Genomic DNA, 24,776 nt, shown 5'->3' on the forward strand with positions numbered 1-24,776 from the left:
ACACAAATTCTAGGGGGCTGTGCGAGACCAGAGCAGTAGGGGTCTGATCCTAAAGATTTCCCCCTCATGGAGGCAAATAAGGACCTACACACCCTGGTGCCTCAGTTTGAACTTTGCCAACAACTCCACATGCCCTTAGAGAAATGGCTGCACTTCTTCATCTGTAGCCTCAGAGTAAACCTCCTGGAAACTTTGCTGTGCTTGACTTGGGAGGCTTACCAGGACTATGACACCATCAAAAGTACGCTCATCCAACAGTGTAAAAAAGGCTGTGACAAGATGCCCACTAAGTGGCTACTATACTAGAGTGTGTCTGGGAACTGATATAGGGCTGTGGATACTCCTGTGTTGTCCCAGCACAGGGTGCTTTCAATTGCACCTGAGAAAGTAACTCCCTCAGGTTCACACAAGTGGGAGATGGTGTACTATTGTGTTCTCCTCACTAGGTATCACCACTGTAAATATCTAACTTTATGCACTGCTGAGGGAACTACAGAGTTAACTATATTGTATGTCAGGACAGCAACTGAAGTTTTCCTTCTGATGTAAGCAACCACAACTATGCAGTGCTAAGCTTCCACCAGGGGAGAAAAGCCAAACGGGGATTCACCTTGCCCATGCCAGGAATCTCTTTAAAACGTGCAGGGCAGTTACCTGTAGCCATATGAACTGACCCCAGTGGGACAAAGCTATGGAATGTCTGCGTATCCCACTGCGCAGTGTGGGTCAACTGGGAAACCCCAGGAGTTTGCTCCACTCAGATAACCAATGACTGGGGCTCATACTACCCATCTAGGACAGGTAGCCCGCAACTAGGGGGCATAAGGCAGTCAGGGACTAACAAGTCATCCATGAGTATGAGTAGTCACTTCACTTCTTCTGTTCACTCTAACTGTTCGGCAGAGCACAGTGCTACACTGGGAAGGGCCCCTCTGGCAACACCTTTCTTCTTCTCTATTTCAAGCACCTGCTCTCTACCTCAACCGTGAGCACTTAAGTTATTGGTAACTGTACCAATTGTATTGCACTTCTGTTACTTCCAGTAAACTGTTCTATTTTAGACTCTGGCTTCCTACTTGCGCACCTGCACCTACACAAACCTGTACACTTGGGTTACCTCCTCTGTACTGTGGTGCCGCTGTGTCCGGGGTGGGTCCAACACAACTCCAGGCTACCTTGACAAGTGCCCAAGTGACCCTAGAGCCACTCACCTACCAATCTCCACCACCACCATTTTGTACTTACGCTCTGTAAACACGTCACCCACATCTCATTTTATTATCATTGCAGTTTGGCTAAGAATTATCTACCGGACGCTTCCTGCTCCCAGTTGGCATCTGTAATAAGGAATAACCCCTCCCTGAAGACACTTGACCTGTCTGGTAATCGTTTGCATGGTCCTCATTTCAGTGACTTGGTGGAAGCTCTGTGTAGTCCAGCCTGCAGCATAGAGACATTACTGTGAGTATAAAAGATGTGTACAGGACTGGGACAGAGCAATGTATCAAATTCTAATGCTAGCAAACAATACTGAACAACCAAAGACTTTATAGAAGGCCAGAGACCTGGTCCATCACATTAGTGGACCAGGCACACAGAACACAGACTGAAAAAGCAAAGGATGAGTGGAAAGGTAGGATGTTAATCACAAGCACAACAGGGGTTAAACTGTTTAGTGACCTGAGTAAACTCAGCAGGGAAGAGATGGGTGTGGTGGAGATTTAGTTACTAAAGGCCCTATTACATGGAATGATTTACGGCCAATATTGGCCATTACGGCCGATAATCGTCCTGTGTAATAGAAGGCAATGATCAGCCATACTTTCTTCTATTTATTTAATCGCATTCCCCCAATATTACTGTAGATGCGAGCATGACCACATCTGATGCAGCCATCCCACCTGCTCCCTCCCACACCTCCCACACTCTGATGTATCCCTCCTCTTTATTTTAAATAGAAATTCTGGTGTATAGTACACTCTTCTAACAATATTAAATTGTGTCATACGGTGACTGATATTTGTTGAGATTTTTTTTTTATATTTCATAGTATCTTATTTCATTTACCTTCATCTAATCCTCCTACCTCCTCTACCTATTTCTTTTTCCCTCTACTCAAATCCTCTTTCTCTTGTACACATTCTCTCAGTCTACCATAGATTCTCAATAACCTCTCCTCTGCCCTGTATCCTCCTTTAAAGTTCTTATGATACCTGGCATACCTACTATTTCATATATTGCCTTATTTACTGTATGCTTCAGGTATTAGCAGCATCAACTTATTATAAATCTCCGGAGATTCTTGGCCACCTGAGTGGCTCTGCCGACTACTACTCAGGTGCTTAAGCTTTTTCAGTGGTAGTGTTGGCTTGGCGGTGCAGTCCCGGACCCAAGATGCTGGGCGTAGGGGAACTGTATGCATATGCTGTCATTACAGCGCAGGTTATATGCTTACAGCTCCTCTGCTCCCAGCATCTTATCATAAAATAAAGATATACAGATTAGCTTGCTCAGTGAGACTAAATAGCAAGCAAAGACTACTGGACAACCAAACACTTTATAACAGGCCAGGGACCTGGTCCAGCACATGATTAGTCCAGGCAAACAGAACAAACACTGACAAAGCAAAAGATGAGTGGAAAGGCAGAATGTCAATCACAAGCAAAACAAAGGTTAACTGTTGTATGACCAGTGGAGATTCAGTAGGGAAGAGATGGGTGTGGTGGAGAATCAATTACTAAAGCAGAAGGAATTGAGCTTTGTTCAGACAGGTGCAAATGAAACATAGAATTCAAGTACTACATTATGACTAAGAGTGCAGTCTTAGCCATATACCATAAGCCAAGGACAGCAACAAGGTCCTAACAGGTAGGGGCATGACAGTAAGTCCTATGGGAAGGACTCCTACCTTATGTATCTAGTAACTTCTGCTCACCTGTCTGTACCTTGCTGTCTTCTGTTACATATGTTACCCTAGATACATGCTCCTTCATCTGCTTTATGACTATTGTAGATTCCATGTGCTGCAATTATCCCTGATTTATGACACCATAATGAGTGAGGGATTGTGTATGTATAGAGCATGGATCTGCTGTCAGTGGACATATACTATAGCTAACACCATTCTTGACATCCACCACACACAAGGTGGCTTCTAATGATGACACTTATGGAAATTACTAGCAGACAGTGACATTTTCTCTCCACATTCACAATCTACAGATTTTATACTAACACACATCTTATCTTATTATTATTATTATTATTATTATTATTATTATTATTATTACAGATTGGGTCGCAATAATCTACCAGACACTTCCTGCACCCAGTTGGCATCTGTAGTAAGGAATAACTGGTCCCTGAAGAGACTTGACCTGTCTAATAACCGTCTTTATGGTCCTCACTTCAGTGACTTGGTGGAAGCTCTGTGCAGTTCAGACTGCAGGATAGAGGAACTAAGGTGAGTATAAGAGATGTATACAGGACTGAGCCAATCCTAACATGCCACGTATATAATCCTATATCATGTGTGATACTCAGGGCCATATTTGCACCCTGCAGGGGGCCGCACCTTTAGAGCAACAAAAAAAAGTAAAACATTTTTTTACATGGTTGCCAGTGAGAGTGGGCGGGGCTACGGTGGCAGCGGGGAGAGGGTGTGGAGCGATCAATTGAGTCCTTGCTTCAATGATGGAGGGCACCCAGCTTTACAGCATCTAGTACTCAGCATGATAGAGGTCACCCAGCTTTACAGCATCTAGTTTTCAGCATGATAGAGGTCACCCAGCTTTACAGCATCTAGTACTCAGCATGATAGAGGTCACCCAGCTTTACAGCATCTTACAGTCAGTATGATGGAGGGATGGAGGTCATCGGGCTTTCCAGCGTCTTGTACTCGGAATGATTAAGGTCAATCAGCTTTCCAGCACCTTGGAAATCAGTATGATAGAGGTCACCCAGCTTTCCAGCTTCTTGTAGTCAGTATGATGGAGGTCACCCAGCTTTCCCAGCATCTTGTAGTCATAATGATGGAGGTCACCCAGCTTCCCAGCGTTTTGTTGTCAGTATAATAAAGGTCACCCAGCTTTTCAGCATCTAGTTCTGAGCATAATCGAGGTCACTCAGCTTTCCATCATCTTTTAGGCAGTATGATGGAGGTCACCCAGCTTTCCAGAATCTATTACTCAGCATGATAGAGGTCACTCAGCTTTCCATTATCTTGTAGTACAGTATGATGGAGGGCACTCAGCTTTCCAGCATCTAGTACTCAGCATTATAGAGGTCGCGCAGCTTTCCTAGCATCTTGTATAGTAGTCAGTATAATGGAGGTCACCCAGCTTTCCCCAGCATCTTATATAAGAGTCAGTGTAATGGAGTTCACCCAGCTTTCCCAGCATCTTGTAGTCAGTATTATGGAGGTCACCCAACTTTCTAGCATTTTGTTGTCAGTGTAATGAAGGTCACCCAACTTTCCAGCATTTAGTACTGAGCAAAATCGAGGTCACCCAGCTTTCCAGCATCTAGTACTCAGCATGATGGTGGTCACCCAGCTTTCCAGCATCTTGTAGTCAGTATGATGGAGGTCACCCAGCTTTCCAGCATCTTGTAGTCAGTATGATGGCGGTCACCCAGCTTTCCAGCATCTAGTACTCAGCATGATGGAGGTCACCCAGCTTTCCAGCATCTTGTAGGCAGTATGATGGAGGTCACCCAGCTTTCCAGCATCTTGTAGGCAGTATGATGGAGGTCACCCAGCTTTCCAGCATCTAGTACTCAGCATGATAGAGGTCACCCAGCTTTCCAGCAACTTATAGTCAGTATGATGGAGATCATCAGGCTTTCCAGTGTCTTGTACTCATTATGTGATGGTCACCCAGCTTTCCAGCACCTTGGAAATCAGTATGATAGAGGTCACCCAGCTTTCTAGCTTCTTGTAATCAGCATGATAGAGGTCACCCAGCTTTCCAGCATCTTTTAGTCAGTAGGATGGAGGGCACCCAGCTTTCCCAGCATCTTGTAGTTAGTATGGTGGCGATCACACAGTTTTCCAGCATCTAGTACTCAGCATGATAGAAGTCACCCAGCTTTCCCAGCATCTTGTAGTCAGTATAATGGAGGTCACCCAGCTTTCCAGCATCTTTTAGTCAGTATGATGGAGGGCACCCAGCTTTCCCAGCATCTTGTAGTTAGTATGGTGGCGATCGCACAGTTTTCCAGCATCTAGTACTCAGCATGATAGAAGTCACCCAGCTTTCCCAGCATCTTGTAGTCAGTATAATGGAGGTCACCCAGCTTTCCCAGCATCTTGTAGTCAGTATAATGGAGGTCACCCAGCTTTCCCAGCATCTTGTAGTCAGTATAATGGAGGTCACCCAGCTTTCCCAGCATCTTGTAGTCAGTATGATGGAGGTCACCCAGCTTTCCAGCATTTTGTTGTCAGTGTAATGAAGGTCACCCAGCTTTCCAGCATCTAGTACTGAGCATAATCAAGGTCACTCAGATTTCCTGCTTCTTGTAGTTAGTATGGTGGCGATCACCCAGTTTTCCAGCATCTTGTAGTCAGTATAATGGAGGTCACCCAGCTTTCCAACATCTAGTACTCAGCATGATAGAAGTCACCCAGCTTTCCAACATCTAGTACTCAGTATGATGGCGGTCACCCAGCTTTCCTATCATCTTGTAGTCAGTATGATGGCGGTCACCCAGCTTTCCTAGCATCTTGTAGTCAGTATGATGGCGGTCACCCAGCTTTCCTAGCATCATTCATAGTAGTCAGTATGATGGAGGTCACCCAGCTTTCCTAGCATCATTCATAGTAGTCAGTATAATGGAGGTCACCGAGCTTTCCCAGGGTTTTTGGCACCTTTTGCTATAAGCAGGAATTGCAGAGCTGAAGAGTAGGCACAGTTGGAAAAGCTGGATAACACTCTCTATACTGGGGTAATATGCTGGGGGCTGATACTGGTGTATGTAATATTCTAGGGGCCTGATATTGGGGCCCTTCCCCTATGGCAGGCCACACCCCCACAAACCACACCCTCAATAAGTATAGGGGAGGTGTCAGCACTCAAAGGTGCCTAGAGCCGCATGTACTCCGAATATAGGCCTGGTGATACTGTCGGCTGAGCTTCTGTATCTAATCCTCTCATGTGTGATACTGTCTGCTGAGCCATGTATATAGTTCTACCATGTGTGATACTGTCTGCTGAGCTTCTGTATCTAATCCTCTCATGTGTGATACTGTCTGCCAGGGGCTGGTTGGCACATTTTAGCTTGGGGGGCAAGCACACAGCACTGGCCCATGAGTAGCAGGCTAGCGGCCCATTCTTCAAGGACCACTCTAGGCCCTTACCTATTTTTACCCTCCCGACATCAGTGCACGCAAGGTAGATGCCACACAGCACCATCCTCACCTCTATATACTCCCCATCTGTATTGCTTCTCACTGTAACAGTGACCATTTTATGCACCATGTAGGATTTATACCCAGGCCCCCTCTATGCCCTGATATAAAAGAAAGCCTCCCCCATCTGTATCCTCATAAAGTAGATACCCCCCCCACACACACACACACCTTCATATATTAAGGATAGACCCTCTTTGATCCCTTATATAATAGTGTCTCCTTATAAAACTTAAGCCCCCTCTGTGCCCTCATTAACGAATGTGGAGAAATGTGTAGCAGATGGTGGATTTTTTGACAGGTTTAGGCTATGTTCACACAACGTAAAACTACGGCCGTAGTTTTGCGGTGTGTAACAAAGCCTTATGTGCAATGGGATACGGCGCCGGAAAAAAATGACAGGTTCTGTGAATTCCGGCCGCAGAGAGACCTGTCAGTTCACACAGTGAAGCGAGCGGCTCACCCGGTACTTAAGTGTGAACATAGCCTTAAAGTGCCCGATAATTTCCCTGCCGGTCAGCTGATCGCTGGTCATGTACCATGGAGTGATATCTGATTAGACAGAGAATCGATGTGTGTTATAGGACAATTATGGTGTCAGGAGGATTATCCTCTACTAAATGACTGTCTTATGGTAGTTTCCCCAATCTGTGGGCCCCCAGCTGTAGCAAAACTACCATCCTGATCTCACAGTAGGAACTACAGCTCCCACCCTGATCTGATAATAGGAACTACAGCTCCCACCCTGATCTGATAATAGGAACTACAACTCCCACCCTGATCTGATGATAAGAACTACAGCTCCCACCCTGATCTGATAATAGGAACTACAAATCCCACCTTGATCTGACAGCTGCAACAACTCCCACCCTGACCTCCCAGCTGCAACTACAACTCCCACTCTGACCTCCCAGTTGCAACTACAACTCCCACCCTGACCTCACAGCTGGAACTACAACTCCGGCCCTGACCTCACAGCTGGAACTACAACTCCCGCCCTGACCTCACAGCTGGAACTACAACTCCCGCCCTGACCTCCCAGCTGCAACTACAACTCCCGCCCTGACCTCCCAGCTGCAACTACAACTCCCACCCTGACCTCCCAGCTGCAACTACAACTCCCACTCTGACCTCCCAGTTGCAACTACAACTCCCGCCCTGACCTCACAGCTGCAACTACAACTCCCGCCCTGACCTCACAGCTGCAAATACAACTCCGGCCCTGACCTCACAGCTGCAAATACAACTCCGGCCCTGACCTCACAGCTGGAATTACAACACTACAACTCCTATCCTGGTCTGACAGCTGGAGGGTACAAGGGGTAATATTTCTGGAGCAGCTTTAGATAAGCAGGATGGTTAGGTTTTAGGGACTGCCTGCCAGGGTGTAACCTGGATGCACAGCTGTGACCTGTCTGACTTTCTCCTCCAGCATCTCTACATCGCCCTGATAAGGGGGCCCCAGGAGTAGCAGCAGCCTCAGCAGCAGAGACCAGTGTGGTTGGTAGAGGGGCCACAGCTGACCTCTGCCCTGATCTGAAGCTCCTGGCAGTTTATACACAGACAGTGTGTGCTCCTGTGTGTGCTGTGCTGGTGGCCACACATCCCTCTGTATAGTCTGCTGGCCCCATAACAATCTGTGCAGTCCACAGGAAGTCTGCCGCCTGTCAGGGCCGTATTAATAGCTGCTGCTGCTGCCCTAGGCGCTAAACCTGAAGATGCCCCATCTTGGGGAGCCTGGTTTAAGCCACATGCATTTCTCTACATGTAGAAACATTGTTGAATCGCATTTTTTATGGTTTTTAACATAAACAAATTTCCACATTGAATCAATGGTTAGAGCTGTCTGCATATTGTCTGACCTGACCAATACCGCCATACTGTGACTGTCCATCCATGTCACATCCACAGCAGCACAGAGGATTTATCATCTCCTCATATCACAGCACCCACCCAGCTCTGCTTTACTGCTCACTATGTCACATCCACAGCAGCACAGAGGATTTATCATCTCCTGCATATCACAGCACCCACCCAGCTCTGCTTTACTGCTCACTATGTCACATCCACAGCAGCACAGAGGATTTATCATCTCATATCACAGCACCCACCCAGCTCTGCTTGTTGAGAAGGTCAGCGCCATATTGTAATGGCTGCACTAAATATACAAAATATCACATCCCTAACATTGCTGATCTTGTTTCTGTTCTAGAATGGAGGAAAATGGAGTTACTATACAGGAGAAAGAAAAAATAGCAAAGCTGAGAAGACACAAACTAAATCTGAAGATAAATTACTGAGCACAGAAGAAGCCGGATGTGATGAGAAGATGACAGAACTATAGATGGTCAATACTTCAGAGCTCCAGTATTGGGAGGGTATCTTGGTGCATTATGGGTAATATCACTGATCTACAGAAGATGGGGAAACGTCCTGTATTATAATAAAGGTGATGTTCTGGGTCATACAGGAACGCTCTATCCCGGCCAATGATATGTCCAGTAACTAAACCCTGTATACAGGGTAGTAGCTAATGTCTCTTGGGCCCTGGTGCAAGAGGTCAATCTGGGCCCCCCCTTACCACATACTGACTAATAACACCACATACTGACTAACACCACCGCTGCTACTGAATAAAATCCTCTGTATATAGACCAATATCACTTCATACAGTCATATAGAGGTGGACGCACTGTACACAGGGTCTATACACCATATATATTACAGTGCAGTTATATCAGGTGACTCACAGGGGACGTCTTCTCTGATCGGAGTTCTTCCCTTTTCATCTTCTCCATCTGTCCTGGGCCATTATGAGAACTTCTCCGAAACACGAATCCACATAATCTGCCAGAGAAACATATTAGGCTCCTCACACTGACACCATCCTCATCTCTCTACACATTGCACATCTGTACTGTCCCCTTTACACCCTCATTTAGTAGGTAGCCCTGACACTATGTGATCAGCCTTATAGTACATATCCCCCTATTGTATACACCCCCTGTGTAGTCCACCATATAGATGACCCACCAATGTTTCCCCCTTATAGATGGCCCCCTGTGTTGTCCCTATTATAGATGCCCCCCATTTTATCCCCCTTACAGATGCCCCCCATGTTGTCCCCTCCTCCTGCCCCTCCATCATCATACTACAAACACCTCCATCATAATACTACTACCCCTTCATCCTCCTGCCCTTTCATCATCATACCACTACACCCCCCCTTCATCCTCTTGTTCCTTTATCATCATACCACTACACCCCCCATCATCCTCTTGTTCCATCATCATCATACCACTACACCCCCAATCATCATACCACTACACCTCCCATCATCCTCTTGTTCCTTCATCATCATACCACTACACCCCTCATCATCCTCTTGTTCCTTCATCATCATACTACTACACCCCATCATCCTCTTGTTCCATCATCATCATCATACCACTGCACCCCTCATCATCCTATTGTTCCATTATCATCATACCACTGCACCCCTCATCCTCCTCTTGTTCCATCATCATCATACCACTACACCCCCATCATCCTCTTGCTCCATCATCATCATCATACCACTGCACCCCTCATCATCCTCTTGTTCCATCATCATCATATCACTACACCCCCCATCATCCTCTTGTTCCATCATCATATCACTACACCCCTCATCATCCTCTTGTTCCATCATCATCATCATCATACCACTACATCTCCATCCTCCTCTTGTTCCATCATACCACTACACCCCCAATATCCTTTTGTTCTATCATCATCATACCACTACACCCCTCATCATCCTCTTGTTCCTTCATCATACCACTACACCCCCCTCATCATCCTCTTGTTCCTTCATCATACCACTACATCCCCATCATCCTCTTGTTCCATCATCATCATACCACTACACCCCCCATCCTCCTCTTGTTCCTCCATCATCATACCACTACACCCCTCTTCATCCCCTTTAAAACATAAAAAATCTATACTTACCTGAATGATTTCTCTAGCCCCCTAGTCACACGGCTGGCGGGCTTCCTGCGGCAGGGGCGGGGCTTCCCATGGAGGGGCGGAGCTTCGTGGGATATGTTTCTTTTCACCATGATGCTCCCTGCGCCGAAAGTACTTTCCCCGGCACGCACAGAGCTCCCGGGGGGCCACAAGACAGCCGACCGATCCCAGCTTGCCTCTTGTGATCACAAGCAAAACATTGCTTGCAGTCACAAGAGGGAGTAGGAGGGGGGGCAGTGCAGTGGCAAGGGGGGGCCTCGCGGGCCCCTCTTGGTAGCGGCCCGGTCGCGGCGGCGACCGCTGCGAGCGCGGTCGCTACGCCACTGCCTGTTTAATGCTCCTATTCCCAGGACTATGGGGTGTAGCAGTGATCTCCGGAGCAGAGGGTCCTGTATAATGCTCCTATCCCCAGGACTATGGGGTGTAGCAGTGATCTCCGGAGCAGAGGGTCCTGTATAATGCTCCTATCCCCAGGACTATGGGGTGTAGCAGTGATCTCCGGAGCAGAGGGTCCTGTATAATGCTCCTATCCCCAGGACTATGGGCAGTAGCAGTGATCTCCGGAGCAGAGGGTCCTGTATAATGCTCCTATCCCCAGGACTATGAGGTGTAGCGGTGATCTCCGGAGCAGAGGGTCCTGTATAATGCTCCTATCCCCAGGACTATGGGGTGTAGCAGTGATCTCCGGAGCAGAGGGTCCTGTATAATGCTCCTATCCCCAGGACTATGGGGTATAGCGGTGATCTCCGGAGCAGAGGGTCCTGTATAATGCTCCTATCCCCAGGACTATGAGGTGTAGCGGTGATCTCCGGAGCAGAGGGTCCTGTATAATGCTCCTATCCCCAGGACTATGGGGTGTAGCAGTGATCTCCGGAGCAGAGGGTCCTGTATAATGCTCCTATCCCCAGGACTATGGGGGGTAGCAGTGATCTCCGGAGCAGAGGGTCCTGTATAATGCTCCTATCCCCAGGACTATGGGGTGTAGCAGTGATCTCCGGAGCAGAGGGTCCTGTATAATGCTCCTATCCCCAGGACTATGGGCTGTAGCAGGGATCTCCGGAGCAGAGGGTCCTGTATAATATTCCTATCCCCAGGACTATGGGGTGTAGCAGTGATCTCCGGAGCAGAGGGTCCTGTATAATGCTCCTATCCCCAGGACTATGGGGTGTAGCAGTGATCTCCGGAGCAGAGGGTCCTGTATAATGCTCCTATCCCCAGGACTATGAGGTGTAGCAGTGATCTCCGGAGCAGAGGGTCCTGTATAATGCTCCTATCCCCAGGTCTATGGGGGGCAGCAGTGATCTCCAGAGCAGAGGGTCCTGTATATCGCTCCTATCCCAAGGACTATGGGGTGTAGTAGTGATCTCCGGAGCAGAGGGTCCTGTATAATATTCCTATCCCCAGGACTATGGGGTGTAGCAGTGATCTCCGGAGCAGAGGGTCCTGTATAATGCTCCTATCCCCAGGACTATAGGGTGTAGCAGTGATCTCCGGAGCAGAGGGTCCTGTATAATGCTCCTATCCCCAGGACTATGGGGCGTAGTAGGGATCTCCGGAGCAGAGGGTCCTGTATAATGCTCCTATCCCCAGGACTATGGGGTGTAGCAGTGATCTCTGGAGCAGAGAGTCCTGTATAATGCTCCTATCCCCTGGACTATGGAGTGTAGCAGTGATCTCCGGAGCAGAGGGTCCTGTATAATGGTCCTATCCCCAGGACTATGGGCAGTAGCAGTGATCTCCTGAGCAGGGGGTCCTGTATAATGGTCCTATCCCCAGGACTATGGGCTGTAGCAGTGATCTCCGGAGCAGAGGGTCCTGTATAATGCTCCTATCTCCAGGACTATGGGGTGTAGCAGTGATCTCCGGAGCAGAGGGTCCTGTATAATGCTCCTATCCCCAGGACTATGGGATGTAGCAGTGATAAAAGGGTACTCCAACAAAAATGTTGTTTCTTTTTAAATCAACTGGTGCCAGAAAGTTATACACACTTGTAATTTACCTCTTTTTAAAAACCTCCAGTCTTCCAGTACTTATCATCTGCTGTATGTCCTGCAGGAAGTGGTGTATTCTTTCCAGTCTGGCACAGTGCTCTCTGCTGCCACCTCTGTCCATGTCAGGAACTGTCCAGAGCAGAAGCAATTCCTCATAAAAAAATCTCTCTTCTAACCCAGTGTTTGTAGAAAATAGTAACCCCTTTTTCATATTTTATATATAATATTGTTTATTGTAAAACTAACACATATTTAACAGTGTTAGACTGAAAAGAATACACCACTTCCTGCAGGACATACAGCAGCTGATAAATGCTGAAAGATGTTTAAATAGAAGTAAATTAGAAATCTATATACCTTCTGACACCAGTTGATTAGGAAGTGAAAGAAAATGCCAGAGTACCACTTTAAGGTCCAAGGCCCAAATCTGACCTGTCTCACTTGTCTAATTTGTAAAAACTTTGATACTTGAACTTATCCAAGTGACTCTGAGATTTCACGACATATTGTACTTTATAGTGGTAAATTTGCATCGATGTATTAAACTTTTTATTGTAGGAAAAAATCTAAATATTTATGGAAAGTTGGAAAAAATTGCAAAATTCTAAATGCTCTGCTTGTAAAAAAAAAAAAATTACTTTTACAATTTGTCTACTTTATGTTGGCAACTTTCGACATCTTTTTACTTTTTCTAAGATGTCGGAAGGTGTAAAAGTTTTACAGCAAATCTTTCCACATTGGATTGTGTAGAATCGACGCAAGTGGTCAACTATGGACGTTGCCGGATGACTAGTTGAACTTTTTTGAATTTCTGTTTCTAGTCCTAAAATTGGGACATATTTCTTATAGCTCAAATGATCTCAGGAATACTTGTTATATCTCATAACGTGAATATTTTATCACATGTTACTAAGTTTGTAATATCTTTATATTGCTTAAAAAAAATCTTCAATAAAAATTATTAAACGAGAAAATTTCCAAAATAAACTTTATTAGGGACCAGTTCAGTTCTAAAATGGATTCGAAAGAGCTGTATGTTAGAAACCCTTAAAAAACAGCCCATTTCAAAAATAGTTTTAAGTTTTTGTGCAATTTTTTAAAATTATAATCCATTTATAATCCAACAGATTATAACTGAAAAATGTAACTCAATATTTATTACTCTAATTCAAGTAGATTTTAGAAGTGTCCCATATGGGTCCCAGTGGGCTTCCTGTGTGATGGTGCGTTTACACAGGTAGATTTATCTCATTAATTTTGGAAGCCAAAGTCAGGAATGGACTTGAAAAGACAGGGAATCTCAGTCTTTCCTTTATGACCTGCACGCTGTTTATAGTCTGTTCCTGGCTTTGGCTTCAAAAATCTGTCAGATAAATCTCTGTGTGTAAACGCACCATTACACTCAGACTGCAGAAGTAAAGGACCACCTTGTGTATTTTGGGGCCTTGCTTTGATTACAGCATTTTTTCATAGATGTGTCTAGTACTTTACACATGTGTATTTAATTTTTACTTTATTCGTGTACTGTGTGATTTTTTTTAGGCCTTTACTTGTGAGAAGAAAAAAATAAGTAGAAAAAAAATTCCTGCACCAAAGATGAGCGGTTAGTGATTTGTGTCACGGATCGGTGATCAGTGGTGGGGGGCCACACACAGAAAAAAAAGAAAAAGGGGGAAATTTATCAAGGGCTTTGTGCCTAATTTTGGCGAATAATTGGATTTTCAATCTTTTTCTGGTCTTAGTTCTATTTATGAACCAGTATTCGACAGGCAATTTCTTTTTTAGATGCAACTTTTTTTTTAACCTGCCTGTTTTGAGTATTCACCCAAAAATTCGCATAATCTGGGATTAACGCCCAATTTATCATTTGCACAAGCAGGTGCAGGCCTACGTCTGGTCAGTACCAGGTGAATATAATTGCGCAATTTTTGTCACTTTTTACTTAGATTCATTTAATATGGCAGTGCTACATTCAAATGATTCAGTCACAAGAACGCAGAAATAGGCAGGTGCTGGTGGCACAGACTGGAAAATATAGGAAAAAATTTGAAAGAAAACATCCCTCCAGCACCCAAAGAAAGCTGAGAAGAGGAGAGAGATGGGAGCAGCAGCAGCCAGACGCAGACGACCAGTCACACAGGGCACTACTGCAGGTCTGGGCACAGCATTGGTACAAGAAAAAGAAAAACTCCCGCACCCTAAAAAATCAGCCAGCAATCAGAGGCAGATCACAAATAGAGGACCATCTGCCACACAGAGCTCGCCAGTTTCTGGAGCCACAAACAAGAATCCCCAATTATAAAAAAAAAAATGCAAAAATAAAAACCCTCCTGCATCCACAAATAGTTGATCAATGATTACTCACTGATCAGCACACAGGAGGCAGAACCTGCAATGACTGAGGGGTTCCAGACGCCTCACACAGGGCACTTCTCTTGGCTGAATTGCCATGCAGAGCACACTAGGCCACCAATGATCTAGAGGCACGCTACCAAGCCATACTACATAGGGGGCACAAGGAAAGATACCCGCTCCGATCGTGGTTGCAAACTATGAGGCGTCAAAGTTGGAATCCTTATTTTAGATTGCTCGCTTCATCCAAGATTGGCCGGTTGGTGGATCATGGCAATTGTGTAGGTGGAACCATCGTCATGTCACTGTAATGCTCAATAATGTTATATGCTGCCTCAAACAGCACCAATTCTGGATTCCGCCTGCAATGCTGTGATCAGAATTGACTATCCAATCACAGCGATCGTTGTTACGAGACAGCAGCCATCCTTGTCAGATCACGATGGTTGCTGACAGTCATGGTGTTTTGATGGCCTTTACATGTTTTCTTAACTGTGGATACATATGTACTGTATGCAACTGGAAGAAGTCAGAGATATACAGAGACTTCTATGGGCCTCATATTACTTGTCTGTAAAAATCTAGAACTGTAGTAAATTATATTATGGCCGTTATCTGCTAATCTGTACATTGTGGATGTGAACTATGGTTGAGTGATAAACACGAGAATGAGAGAAAGAAGAATCGTCCCTCAACAATGACCTCAGTGCTGACATCAGTAACTTGGTATTTTATATTCTATTCTTTGGTTGCAAAGTGGATTTTCTTCTTGAAAGCCTCTATAATGTCCTTGTTCCTGAGGCTGTATATAACCGGATTCATCATAGGTGTTAATACTGTGTATAGCAGGGCCACCAGAGAGTCCACATCGGAGGAGTAGGAAGCCTTTGGCCGGACATACATGAATATAAGTGGTAAGTAGAAGATACTGACCACCGCAAAGTGTGAGCCGCATGTGGAGAACGTCTTCATACGTCCTTCTCTGGAATTAATTTTGAGGATGGCTAATATGATTTTAATGTAAGAAATTACAATTAGAGTAAATGTTATAAGAAGAATGCAAGCCCCAATGGTGGAGCCGACCGCTACATTTATGGAGGTGTCAGTACAGGCCAACTGCAGCAATGGTGGATGGTCACAGTAATAATGATGGATGATATTAGGGCCACAAAATTGTAAATTCAAGGCTGAGATTAGGAATGGCAGTACAAGGATAAAACCACAGGACCATGTCATAGCCATTAACAGTAGGTATCGTCTCTTGGTCATGATGGTCGGGTAATGTAGAGGAGAACATATGGCGACATATCGGTCATAAGCCATTACCACCAGAAGTAAACATTCTACTGCTGCCAAAGACTCAAAAATATACATCTGAGCTAAGCAGGCCATATAAGAAATGGTGTCAAGGTCCATGGAGAACTTGGCCAACATCTTGGGGATGGTCACCGTTGCGTAGCTCAAATCAAGGAAAGACAAATTGCCGACAAAGAAATACATAGGAGTATGCAGCCGGCGGACAAGTATCACCAAGGAGAAGATGCTTCCATTCCCAGTGATGGTGAACAGGTATATGAGGAGGAACACACAGAAGAGCAGAAGCTGATACTGCTGAAGACTCGGGAAGCCAAAGATGATGAATTCGGTTACAGGAGTAATGGTCCGATTGGGAGAAACTGCTGCTTGATGATAATCCTCATCCACCTGGTTCAAAAGAATCAAATAGGAATATGTGAACAGAGAGTTGTATGATACATGGGAAGGGGGCTGTTATAGCCCACAGGTGAGATTAGTTTCTTTATTTTCCTGGGGCCCTCATAGCCATTCCCTTTGTTCTGTATTTAAAGGCTGCCTTGCAGCCACATTGAGAACTGTTTTTTAACCCCTTCCTGGCACAGTATCAGGTGCCCCAGGATGCGATCAGTAGCTCCCACAGAGCGATCCGTGCTGGCTACTATTTAATTTACCTTTTAAGAAGAGGATGACCCTACTCAGCCAAGGCAACTACACAGGTGTGTAAACCTTTTGACATCATACCCAAGAAGATCAGAAGCTGTAAGCACTGAGAACTCCCAAAGGTGCTTTAACTACTTAAAGTAAAGTAAAGGCTCTGAATACTTATGTCAATGGAGCATTTTAGCTTTTAATTTTCAATAAATTTGTAACAATTTCTTAAATTCTGTTCTCAGTGATCATTAGGATGGCTTAACACACAGGTCAAACATCACTACATTACAAGTGATCATTGCCCCTTTATATGGAGCACAAGATGTCATGGTAGTTTGACCCTGAATAAGATCACCAGGAGTAGTCACGATGCAGTGACTCTTGTGTATGTCAGCTGCTTTAATCTTGGAGAAGTCATAAAGATTGAAGAATTGGTTACACACTGGTGGAACTGGAAACTTTTTTTGTCTTGTCCTCCCCAAGGATGAAAGGAAGTGCCTGACTAGGGTGATGCATGGTGGAGCTGGATTATGTATATGCACTTACAAGTACAAGCTGCAGATTTTCTGAACACACAACTTACTTTTTTAATTGGGGAGGGGGTGATGGGCCACTTGGAAGGGGGCACCATTTCAGGTTTTGGCCCTGGTGGTCTACCCCCATGGAGAAACAACACTGATTTGTCTATAAAATTCTTATAAAGAGGGCCTCTACATCTAAAGGGAATACAATACATGGAGTATTGTCTCCTATTGGCAAAAAAGTTGGATGAGTCCACATTGGTTATCATGGGTGACACTTACCTTGTACAGATTGGTTCCCATAGTAGAAAAAAAAAGTCATAAAAAATAAAAACTCAAGCAATATTGAGCCTTGTACGCGACTACTGGATTCTTCCCATGCTGGATCTGGAGAATGTCATATTGAGATGTTCTCACTCTCTTGAGGAGCGTCCTCTCGGCTTCTTACATTCCTATTTATATCCTCTTATAATACATTAATTGTGGTTATAAACCTCTAAGGAATTATTACACCATGTGTTGATATTGTGTAACATCTGCATCTCCTTTAATGGCGCTCACCTTGTTGTTTGCGGTAATAATAACTATACGTCTCATATGTTTCTTCTTGGGGATTAATCAAACTTTGGTGACTGATCCTAAAATTAACTTACAGTGAATAGAAGTGACTAGAAGGGTCCCCAGTGGAATCTCTATTGAAAAGATCATAACAGTAATGTTTGCTTTGCTGCCATATACAATACTTGCTTAATTTATTCATAACATATTAGGCTATGTTCACACAGCGTAAATTAATGGCCGTTGTTTTCACCCGGCCGGACACGTACGCCTGAAACTACGGCCGCATTGAATTCCACGGCCGTTGTTGGAGCATTACCGGCCGGACATAATTGACACGTTCATTTTTTTAACGGGGCTGTATAAACAACGGCCGTTGTCTGATACCTAGTGTGCATTGTACGACCGTAGTATGTATATATTGCAGCCAAGTTTATAAACCTCAAAACAACGGCCGTAGTTTTGCGGTGAGAACTACGGCCGTTGTTTTACGTAGTGTGAACATAGCCTTAATGTCTGGGCTTGACAGTCCAGGAGCCCGAGGGTGCAAACAGGGTGGCCCACAGGGCTCTGCCTGGAAACTGCATTGTATATTGTTAAATTGACTCTGTACCCACAATCTGCCCTCTCCAAACCCCTTGTACCTTCGGATAGCGGCTTTTAATCCAAGATCTGTCCTGGGGTCCGTTCGGCAGGTGATGCAGTTATTGTCCTAAAAAACAACTTTTAAACTTGCAGCCCTGTGTCAAATTGGTGTAGCCTAAAGAGTCTGTGCATTAGGCTTGCACCGTCCCTCCTCCCCGTCCTCTTCATCATTAGGAATGCACCAGGCAGGCTTTCTACTGTTCATCACCTATGTGAGCACCGCACATGGGCTGGATCGTTAAGGCACCTGTGCAGTGTTCAGACAAGTGAGGAATAGAAGAAATTATGCCAGGGCCATTCCTATTGATGAAGAGGGTGGGGAGGAGGGATGGAGAGGTGGTGCAAGATTAGGGCATAGACACTCGAGGCCACGCCAATTTGACACAGGGCTGCAAGTTTAAAAGTTGTTTTAGGACAATAACTGCATCACATGCCGAAGCCTGAGTGTACACACCCTAGGAGGCAGTGATGCATGCATCGGCAGGAGCATGGATGGGTAAGAAGACGTGGGGGGACTGGACTGCAGAGGAGCCCGCCCCCTGACATTGGGGACATGCCATCTGCCGCAGCCATAGAGGAGGAGGAAAAGGGACATTTACCTCTCTTTCTGAAAATCACAGCCGACCCCTATAATCACTATTATTGTTCTACACAGCCCCATTCACCCTATAGCAGCGTCTGAATTTGCAGCGAGCCCTTAAACTTTTGGGTGATAGCCTGGTTTATTTTGTGCTCCGAACTTTGTTCTGTACAAAGCTGAATGAACCGACAACAAAATCACACAAACATCATCAATGGAACTTTTATTATCCAATGGCGGCCTGGATTTGGAGTGAGACACAAAATTACAGTGCAAAAACACACTCCAGGCTGATCCAACTTTGCTGTAATGTCACTGAGGCTGAGTATTGTGTGTGGCCTCCACGTGGCTTTAACCCCTTAGGTTGTAGAGTCTGTCTCATGCTACCACAAGTGTGAAAGCACCACCAACATTCAAAAGTGACCAAAACATCAGCCAGAAAGCCTATGCAGTGAAAAGTGGTCTGTGGTCCCCACCTGCAGAACCCTCATTTATTGAGTGTGTATTGCTAATTGCCAATAATTTCCACCTCTTGTCCATTCCATTTCCACAACAGCAGGTGTAATTGATTGTCAGTCAGTGCTGCTTCCTAAGTGGACAGTTTAATTTCACAGAAGTTTGATTTACTTGGAGTTATATTGTGTTGTTTAATGGTCCGTTTACACGAAGCGATAATTCGCCCAAATGATCGTTTAACGATTTTGAAGCAACGCTCTGGTTTTTATAACGATCAACATTTAGATGAATAAATAGTTAGAAAAATCGTTATTGCGATCGTTTTTAAGATCGCTTAAGCCCATTTCACACATAGGGTGAATCTTTGAAAGACTGTTTACACGAAGCGATCTGCGAATTTTTAGCGAACGACCAATGATGATTTGAGAACCTGTTGAAAGATCAAAATGAACAATTTCTTGCTGGTCGCTTGATCGTTCGCTGTGTTTCCATGGGCCGATTATCGTTCAAATGTGATATTTGATAATTGTTCCGTGTAAACGCACCATCAGTGTTCCCTTTATTATTTTTAGCAGTGTACTTTTACTAACATTTGAACAGCTGTGGTCCTCGGCAGATGAGGCGTGCACTAACAAGGAGCCTTCAGGTCCTCTATCATTTGACTGTGCTGCTGCATAAGTATTATGAGGTAATACCCAGGGCCTTATATAGAGCCCTCCAGAAATATGACACAAATTGCACCCCTGATCAGACACAATAGCCCAGATGGCCCACATATACTATCTCTGCTAGAATTCGAGCCAAAAAAGTTTATTATGCATTTTTGACACTTTATAGACACTTTTCCGTTGGGTATGAAAAAGAGGTGTGGCCTATGCTAAAAAGGCGTGGTCTAAGTTGCACTAAAAACATACTAGAATCTGGCTGAAATCTGTCTATTGCTTCAAGAAAAGTTATAGCTCGTGTCAACTAAAAGTAGTCAGTCTTTGAGTGCGGCAATTTTTTCCAATGAAATATTTTACTAAAACAGTCCACCCCCACCCAAAATAACGTTTTATCTTGGGAGACAGAAAGGTCATTTGTGTGCCAGCAAAGGGAAAAGTCACCGGCAGGGCAAGTCCTGGGTTCTCTGGCCTGAGCAAACATCTCACATGCCGCTACATAGGATCCCACATCTTGGACCACTCTGGGGAGCCCCGATAGTACAAAATCGTACAACTCTCCCAGTAACCATGAGTGAAAGTGAGCTGGGACATAAACTTTTAAGACTGGTGCGCCTTCAAGTGGCAAATCCAGTTGGGCTTTTATTTCTGTGGTTATATATCAGGTGTAATGGCTGAGACAATGGTCCCCTTTGGCAGAATGACTTTTTACACCATAAGGGAATAATCCCCAGAGAAACCTATATTTCCCCAGTAGCAAGAAAATGTAACGTTAAAATATATAAATATATCGACATTACTACAATAGCCACCGAGTGAAATTAAAAGAAGTCTCTTATAGTGAATAGATATCAGAATCAAGTGTTTGACAAACTATGTATAAATATAGCGGTGGTCACCACAAAGACTTCTCCCGTGATCTACGTATACTTAGACTTTTATCAACGACAATAGGACACACTCAACATCTAGATTAGGGAAGGTTTCTAGATCAAGGGGATTCTTTACTGTAAGAGCATTGAGACTATGGAGCTCAAAGGAAGTCGTCTCACATCAAGAGCTTGGTAGAGGCGTGGATTCATTTCTACAGGGCAAATATACTAAAGGGTTGGGTGTCTACACTCTGGAGATGGGTCTCTGATCCAGAGGGTTTTTTTTCTGATTCCAGATTTGGTGCCAGGAAGGAATTTTGTCTCATCTTTCTGGATCAACACCTTAGGGTGATAGGCTGAACTAGATAGATGAAGTCTTAGGAATTACTGTATGTTATACATCACTATATTTTCTTAGTGTGATAAATACTGTATGTATATTTTACACGGCGCTGTATCAGTCTGGCAATTGGTATACTGCTTTAGATGCGGGGGAGGGGGGGGGTACCCGTAGTTCCCCGCAAAAACTGGTAAAAAATGTGTCAGAAAATTGCATCTAGCGCTACTAAATAGAACTCGTATATAAATCCTTACTTACGCTAACTTTTGATTCTTCCTGGGGCGAGTGTTGTAACCTCCAGATTCGGGTTCCAGTAAATGTAAGTTATCCACGCTGGGAGTGCGCCCCAGCCGGTGGCGTAATCTCAACCAGCTAGTGTTCCGGTAAGAGTTCACTGTGACGTCACAGAGTTAGTTACGGAGTGTGGTGAGGACCAAACTTTCTCCAACGCGTTTCAGCGTTACTAACGCCTTCCCCTGAGGTTACAACACTCGCCACCAGGAAGAATCAAAAGTTAGCGTAAGTAAGGATTTATATACGAGTTCTATTTGGTAGCGCTAGATGCAATTTTCCGACTATCTTATTACACTGCTTTGGCATTGATACTGTTTGCAATTGCAATAGAGCTTCTGGCCCTTATGACACTTCTGGCCTGGGGGAAACATAGGATGAAATATGTCCTGGGTTGTTACTGAGATCTCTCTACACTTTGGTCACCTTGGAGGATGCTCACAAATATAGATAGTACAAGAAAGTATAAGAAATCATAGAAATGCAGACAATTGGTTCCACACCCCAAACATAATGATTTATTGTTCTGAATAACATGTAGAACAGATGAAACAACATTCAGATACAGCAGAATATGTGATATTATAACTTACTGTACAGTAATGGAGAGGATGGGAAACACAAGGGCGGACAGAGACTGCAGGGAGCATGAAGGAATGAGCAGGACACATGTGGGCACATACATGCAGCGCTCTCTGTCCGGGGAGAGAGGGGTTACAGCTATGGAGAGATTACCTCCACAGTCCTGTCCCCTGATGTAAGCCCCAGCCTGAAGTGGATCTGCTATGATTTGGAAGGTGAGGGAGACTTCCTGGGTCAGAGTACAGGGCTGTAGACCCTGCTATGCAAACCATGCCCCTCCCCCACTCCCCCTCCCACCCAGTACAGGGAGCTCTTACACCAAAGCAATGCTCCTAAACCAAGTCACAATTTTGAAAAACTGTGAGCTCTTAAACCAAAACGCTCTTAAACCAAGTTACCACTGTATATCTAAATGAATAATACAAACAGCTGTATTGTCAGAGTCGTTTATTGAGCACATTCAGTAAACATCCACAGTGCAGGGAGAAAATGAACTCTTGAATTAATAACCTGTAGATCAGCTTTCTATCTACAAATGTGTTTTAGTTCACCAGTAAACACATCACAGTTGGGTTCAGGTTTTCATGTTGGTGAACATTGTTTTTCAGATATTGTATTTTGGTGTTAGTCTATCGCTTAAAGGATGCATTTTCTTCTTGAAAGCCTCTATAATGTCCTTGTTCCTGAGGCTGTATATAACCGGATTCATCATCGGTGTTAATACTGTGAAGAGCAAGGCCACCAGAGAGTCCACATCTGAGGAGTAGGAAGCCTTTGGCCGAACATATATGAAGATTAGTGGCAAGAAGAAGATACTGACCACGGTAAAGTGTGAGGCGCATGTGGAGAACGTCTTCATACGTCCATTTTTGGAATTCATTTTGAGGATGGTTAATATGATTTTAACATAAGAAACAACTACTAGAGTAAATGTTATAAGAAGACCAAAACCACAGATGGCGGACCCGACTGCCACGTTAATAGTGGTGTCGGTACAGGCGCACTGCAGCAACGGGGAATAATCGCAGTAGTAATGATAGATGATATTAGGGCCACAAAATGGTAACTTCAAAGCTAAAATTAAAGCTGTTAGTGGAGTGAAGAAACCACCAGACCATGTGATAGTTATGAACAGTAGACACAATCTCCTAGTCATGATGGTCGGGTAATGTAATGGAAAACATACGGCAACATATCGGTCATAAGCCATTACCGCCAGAAGTACACACTCTGTCGCAGCAAAAGACCCAAAAAAATACATCTGCGCAAAACAGGCCGTATAGGAAATGGTGTCAATGTTCATGGAGAACTTGGCCAACATCTTGGGGACGGTTACTGTTGTGAAGCTCAAATCGAGGACAGATAAATTACTGACAAAGAAATACATAGGAGTATGCAGCCGGCGGTCAAGTACCACCAAGAAGAGGATGCTTCCATTTCCAATTAAAGTGAAGAGGTAGATGAGGAGGAACACACAGAAGAGCAGAAGTTGATACTGCTCAAGGCTTGGGAGGCCACAGATGATGAATTCCGTCACGAGAGTAGTGGTCAGATTAGGAGAAACTGCTGGGCGGAGGTAATCCTCATCCGCCTGGTTCATGCAATCAGATGGGAAAATATTAACAAAAAGTCTCTGCTACATAGAGGTGCAGGAGGGGGTTGTCTCAGCCTACAGGTGAGTTTAGTTCCTTTGATTCCCAGGGACCCTTACAACTGTTCCCTTTGTACTGTCCTAAAAGTAGCCTTAGATTCACATATAAATCCTTACTAAGAAATTAGCCTTACACTGGGTAAGATACAGCCACGGGGCTACTTTATTAAAGTACTGCAAAGATTTGAACACTTTTCCTGCTCCCGACATGGTATTGATATATCATGCTTCGCGGGTAAAGCATCCAGTCAGGCCTTCCACGTCCATGCTGTCCGTGTTTCACGGAATGTGGGAATAAGGCCTTACATCCACCTGATGACATGGACACAAACAGTGTCGGACTGGCCCACCAGAGGATCCTCCGGTGGGCCCCCAGCTTTAGAACCTGCAGTAACATTGACTGACATGTTGTTTCTTACTGGTTCTTCATTAGTGGGCCCCTATGATCATTTCCTCTGGTGGGTCCCAGGTACCCCAGTCCTACACTGGACACAAAAGCAGTGGCCGTGCCATCCATGGCTGCTACTGGCTGTCAATCATAGCTTGGCACTCATTGCAACTGTTGGGACCGGAACCACAATCCCATCCCCATAGTTAACAATATAGAAGCTGAGGTCAGTTAGACTGCAGCATCCAACTGGGTTAACAGAGAGCAAAATCCCCCTCTGTTTACCATTGTCAAGCAAGTCCTCATGGTAGCCATGGCAACCGGAGGTCGTACTGAGGCCTATAATGTCATGGCTATGGAAGCCGATCAGGATCCGCCCAGAGACAGACTCTGATCAATCAATAGCCATGGACATACTAACACCCCTCTTTTCCAGCCGACAGGTCCACTTTAAATTGTTACACCATATGGCTATGTTCACTCTCTATATTTAGAGGCTAATGAATAAACTTGACTTCACAAG

General features: G+C 44.8%; 3 protein-coding genes across 3 annotated transcripts; 1 reads left to right on the forward strand and 2 right to left on the reverse strand.

Annotated features, from left to right (window-relative positions):
* The first annotated feature begins 66 nt into the window (after positions 1-66).
* Positions 67-8,914, forward strand: LOC138794024 (ribonuclease inhibitor-like). Its single transcript, XM_069972789.1, has 5 exons — positions 67-241; positions 1,062-1,149; positions 1,291-1,461; positions 3,293-3,463; positions 8,619-8,914. The coding sequence occupies exons 1-5, from the start codon at positions 67-69 to the stop codon at positions 8,704-8,706; spliced, it is 693 nt and encodes a 230-aa protein (XP_069828890.1). The 3' UTR covers positions 8,707-8,914.
* Positions 8,915-15,498: 6,584 nt separating this feature from the next.
* Positions 15,499-17,531, reverse strand: LOC138794025 (olfactory receptor 6N2-like). The gene is made up of 2 exons (XM_069972790.1): positions 17,511-17,531; positions 15,499-16,464 (listed from the first exon to the last, which is right to left on the reverse strand). The coding sequence occupies exons 1-2, from the start codon at positions 17,529-17,531 to the stop codon at positions 15,499-15,501; spliced, it is 987 nt and encodes a 328-aa protein (XP_069828891.1).
* Positions 17,532-22,818: 5,287 nt separating this feature from the next.
* LOC138794026 (olfactory receptor 6N1-like) lies at positions 22,819-23,814 on the reverse strand. The gene has a single exon (XM_069972791.1). It carries the CDS (start codon positions 23,812-23,814, stop codon positions 22,819-22,821), a length of 996 nt encoding a protein of 331 aa, XP_069828892.1.
* Between the last annotated feature and the right edge of the window lie 962 nt (positions 23,815-24,776).

Source organism: Dendropsophus ebraccatus, chromosome 5 (assembly GCF_027789765.1).
Source record: "Dendropsophus ebraccatus isolate aDenEbr1 chromosome 5, aDenEbr1.pat, whole genome shotgun sequence".
Taxonomy (NCBI): Eukaryota; Metazoa; Chordata; class Amphibia; order Anura; family Hylidae; genus Dendropsophus; species Dendropsophus ebraccatus.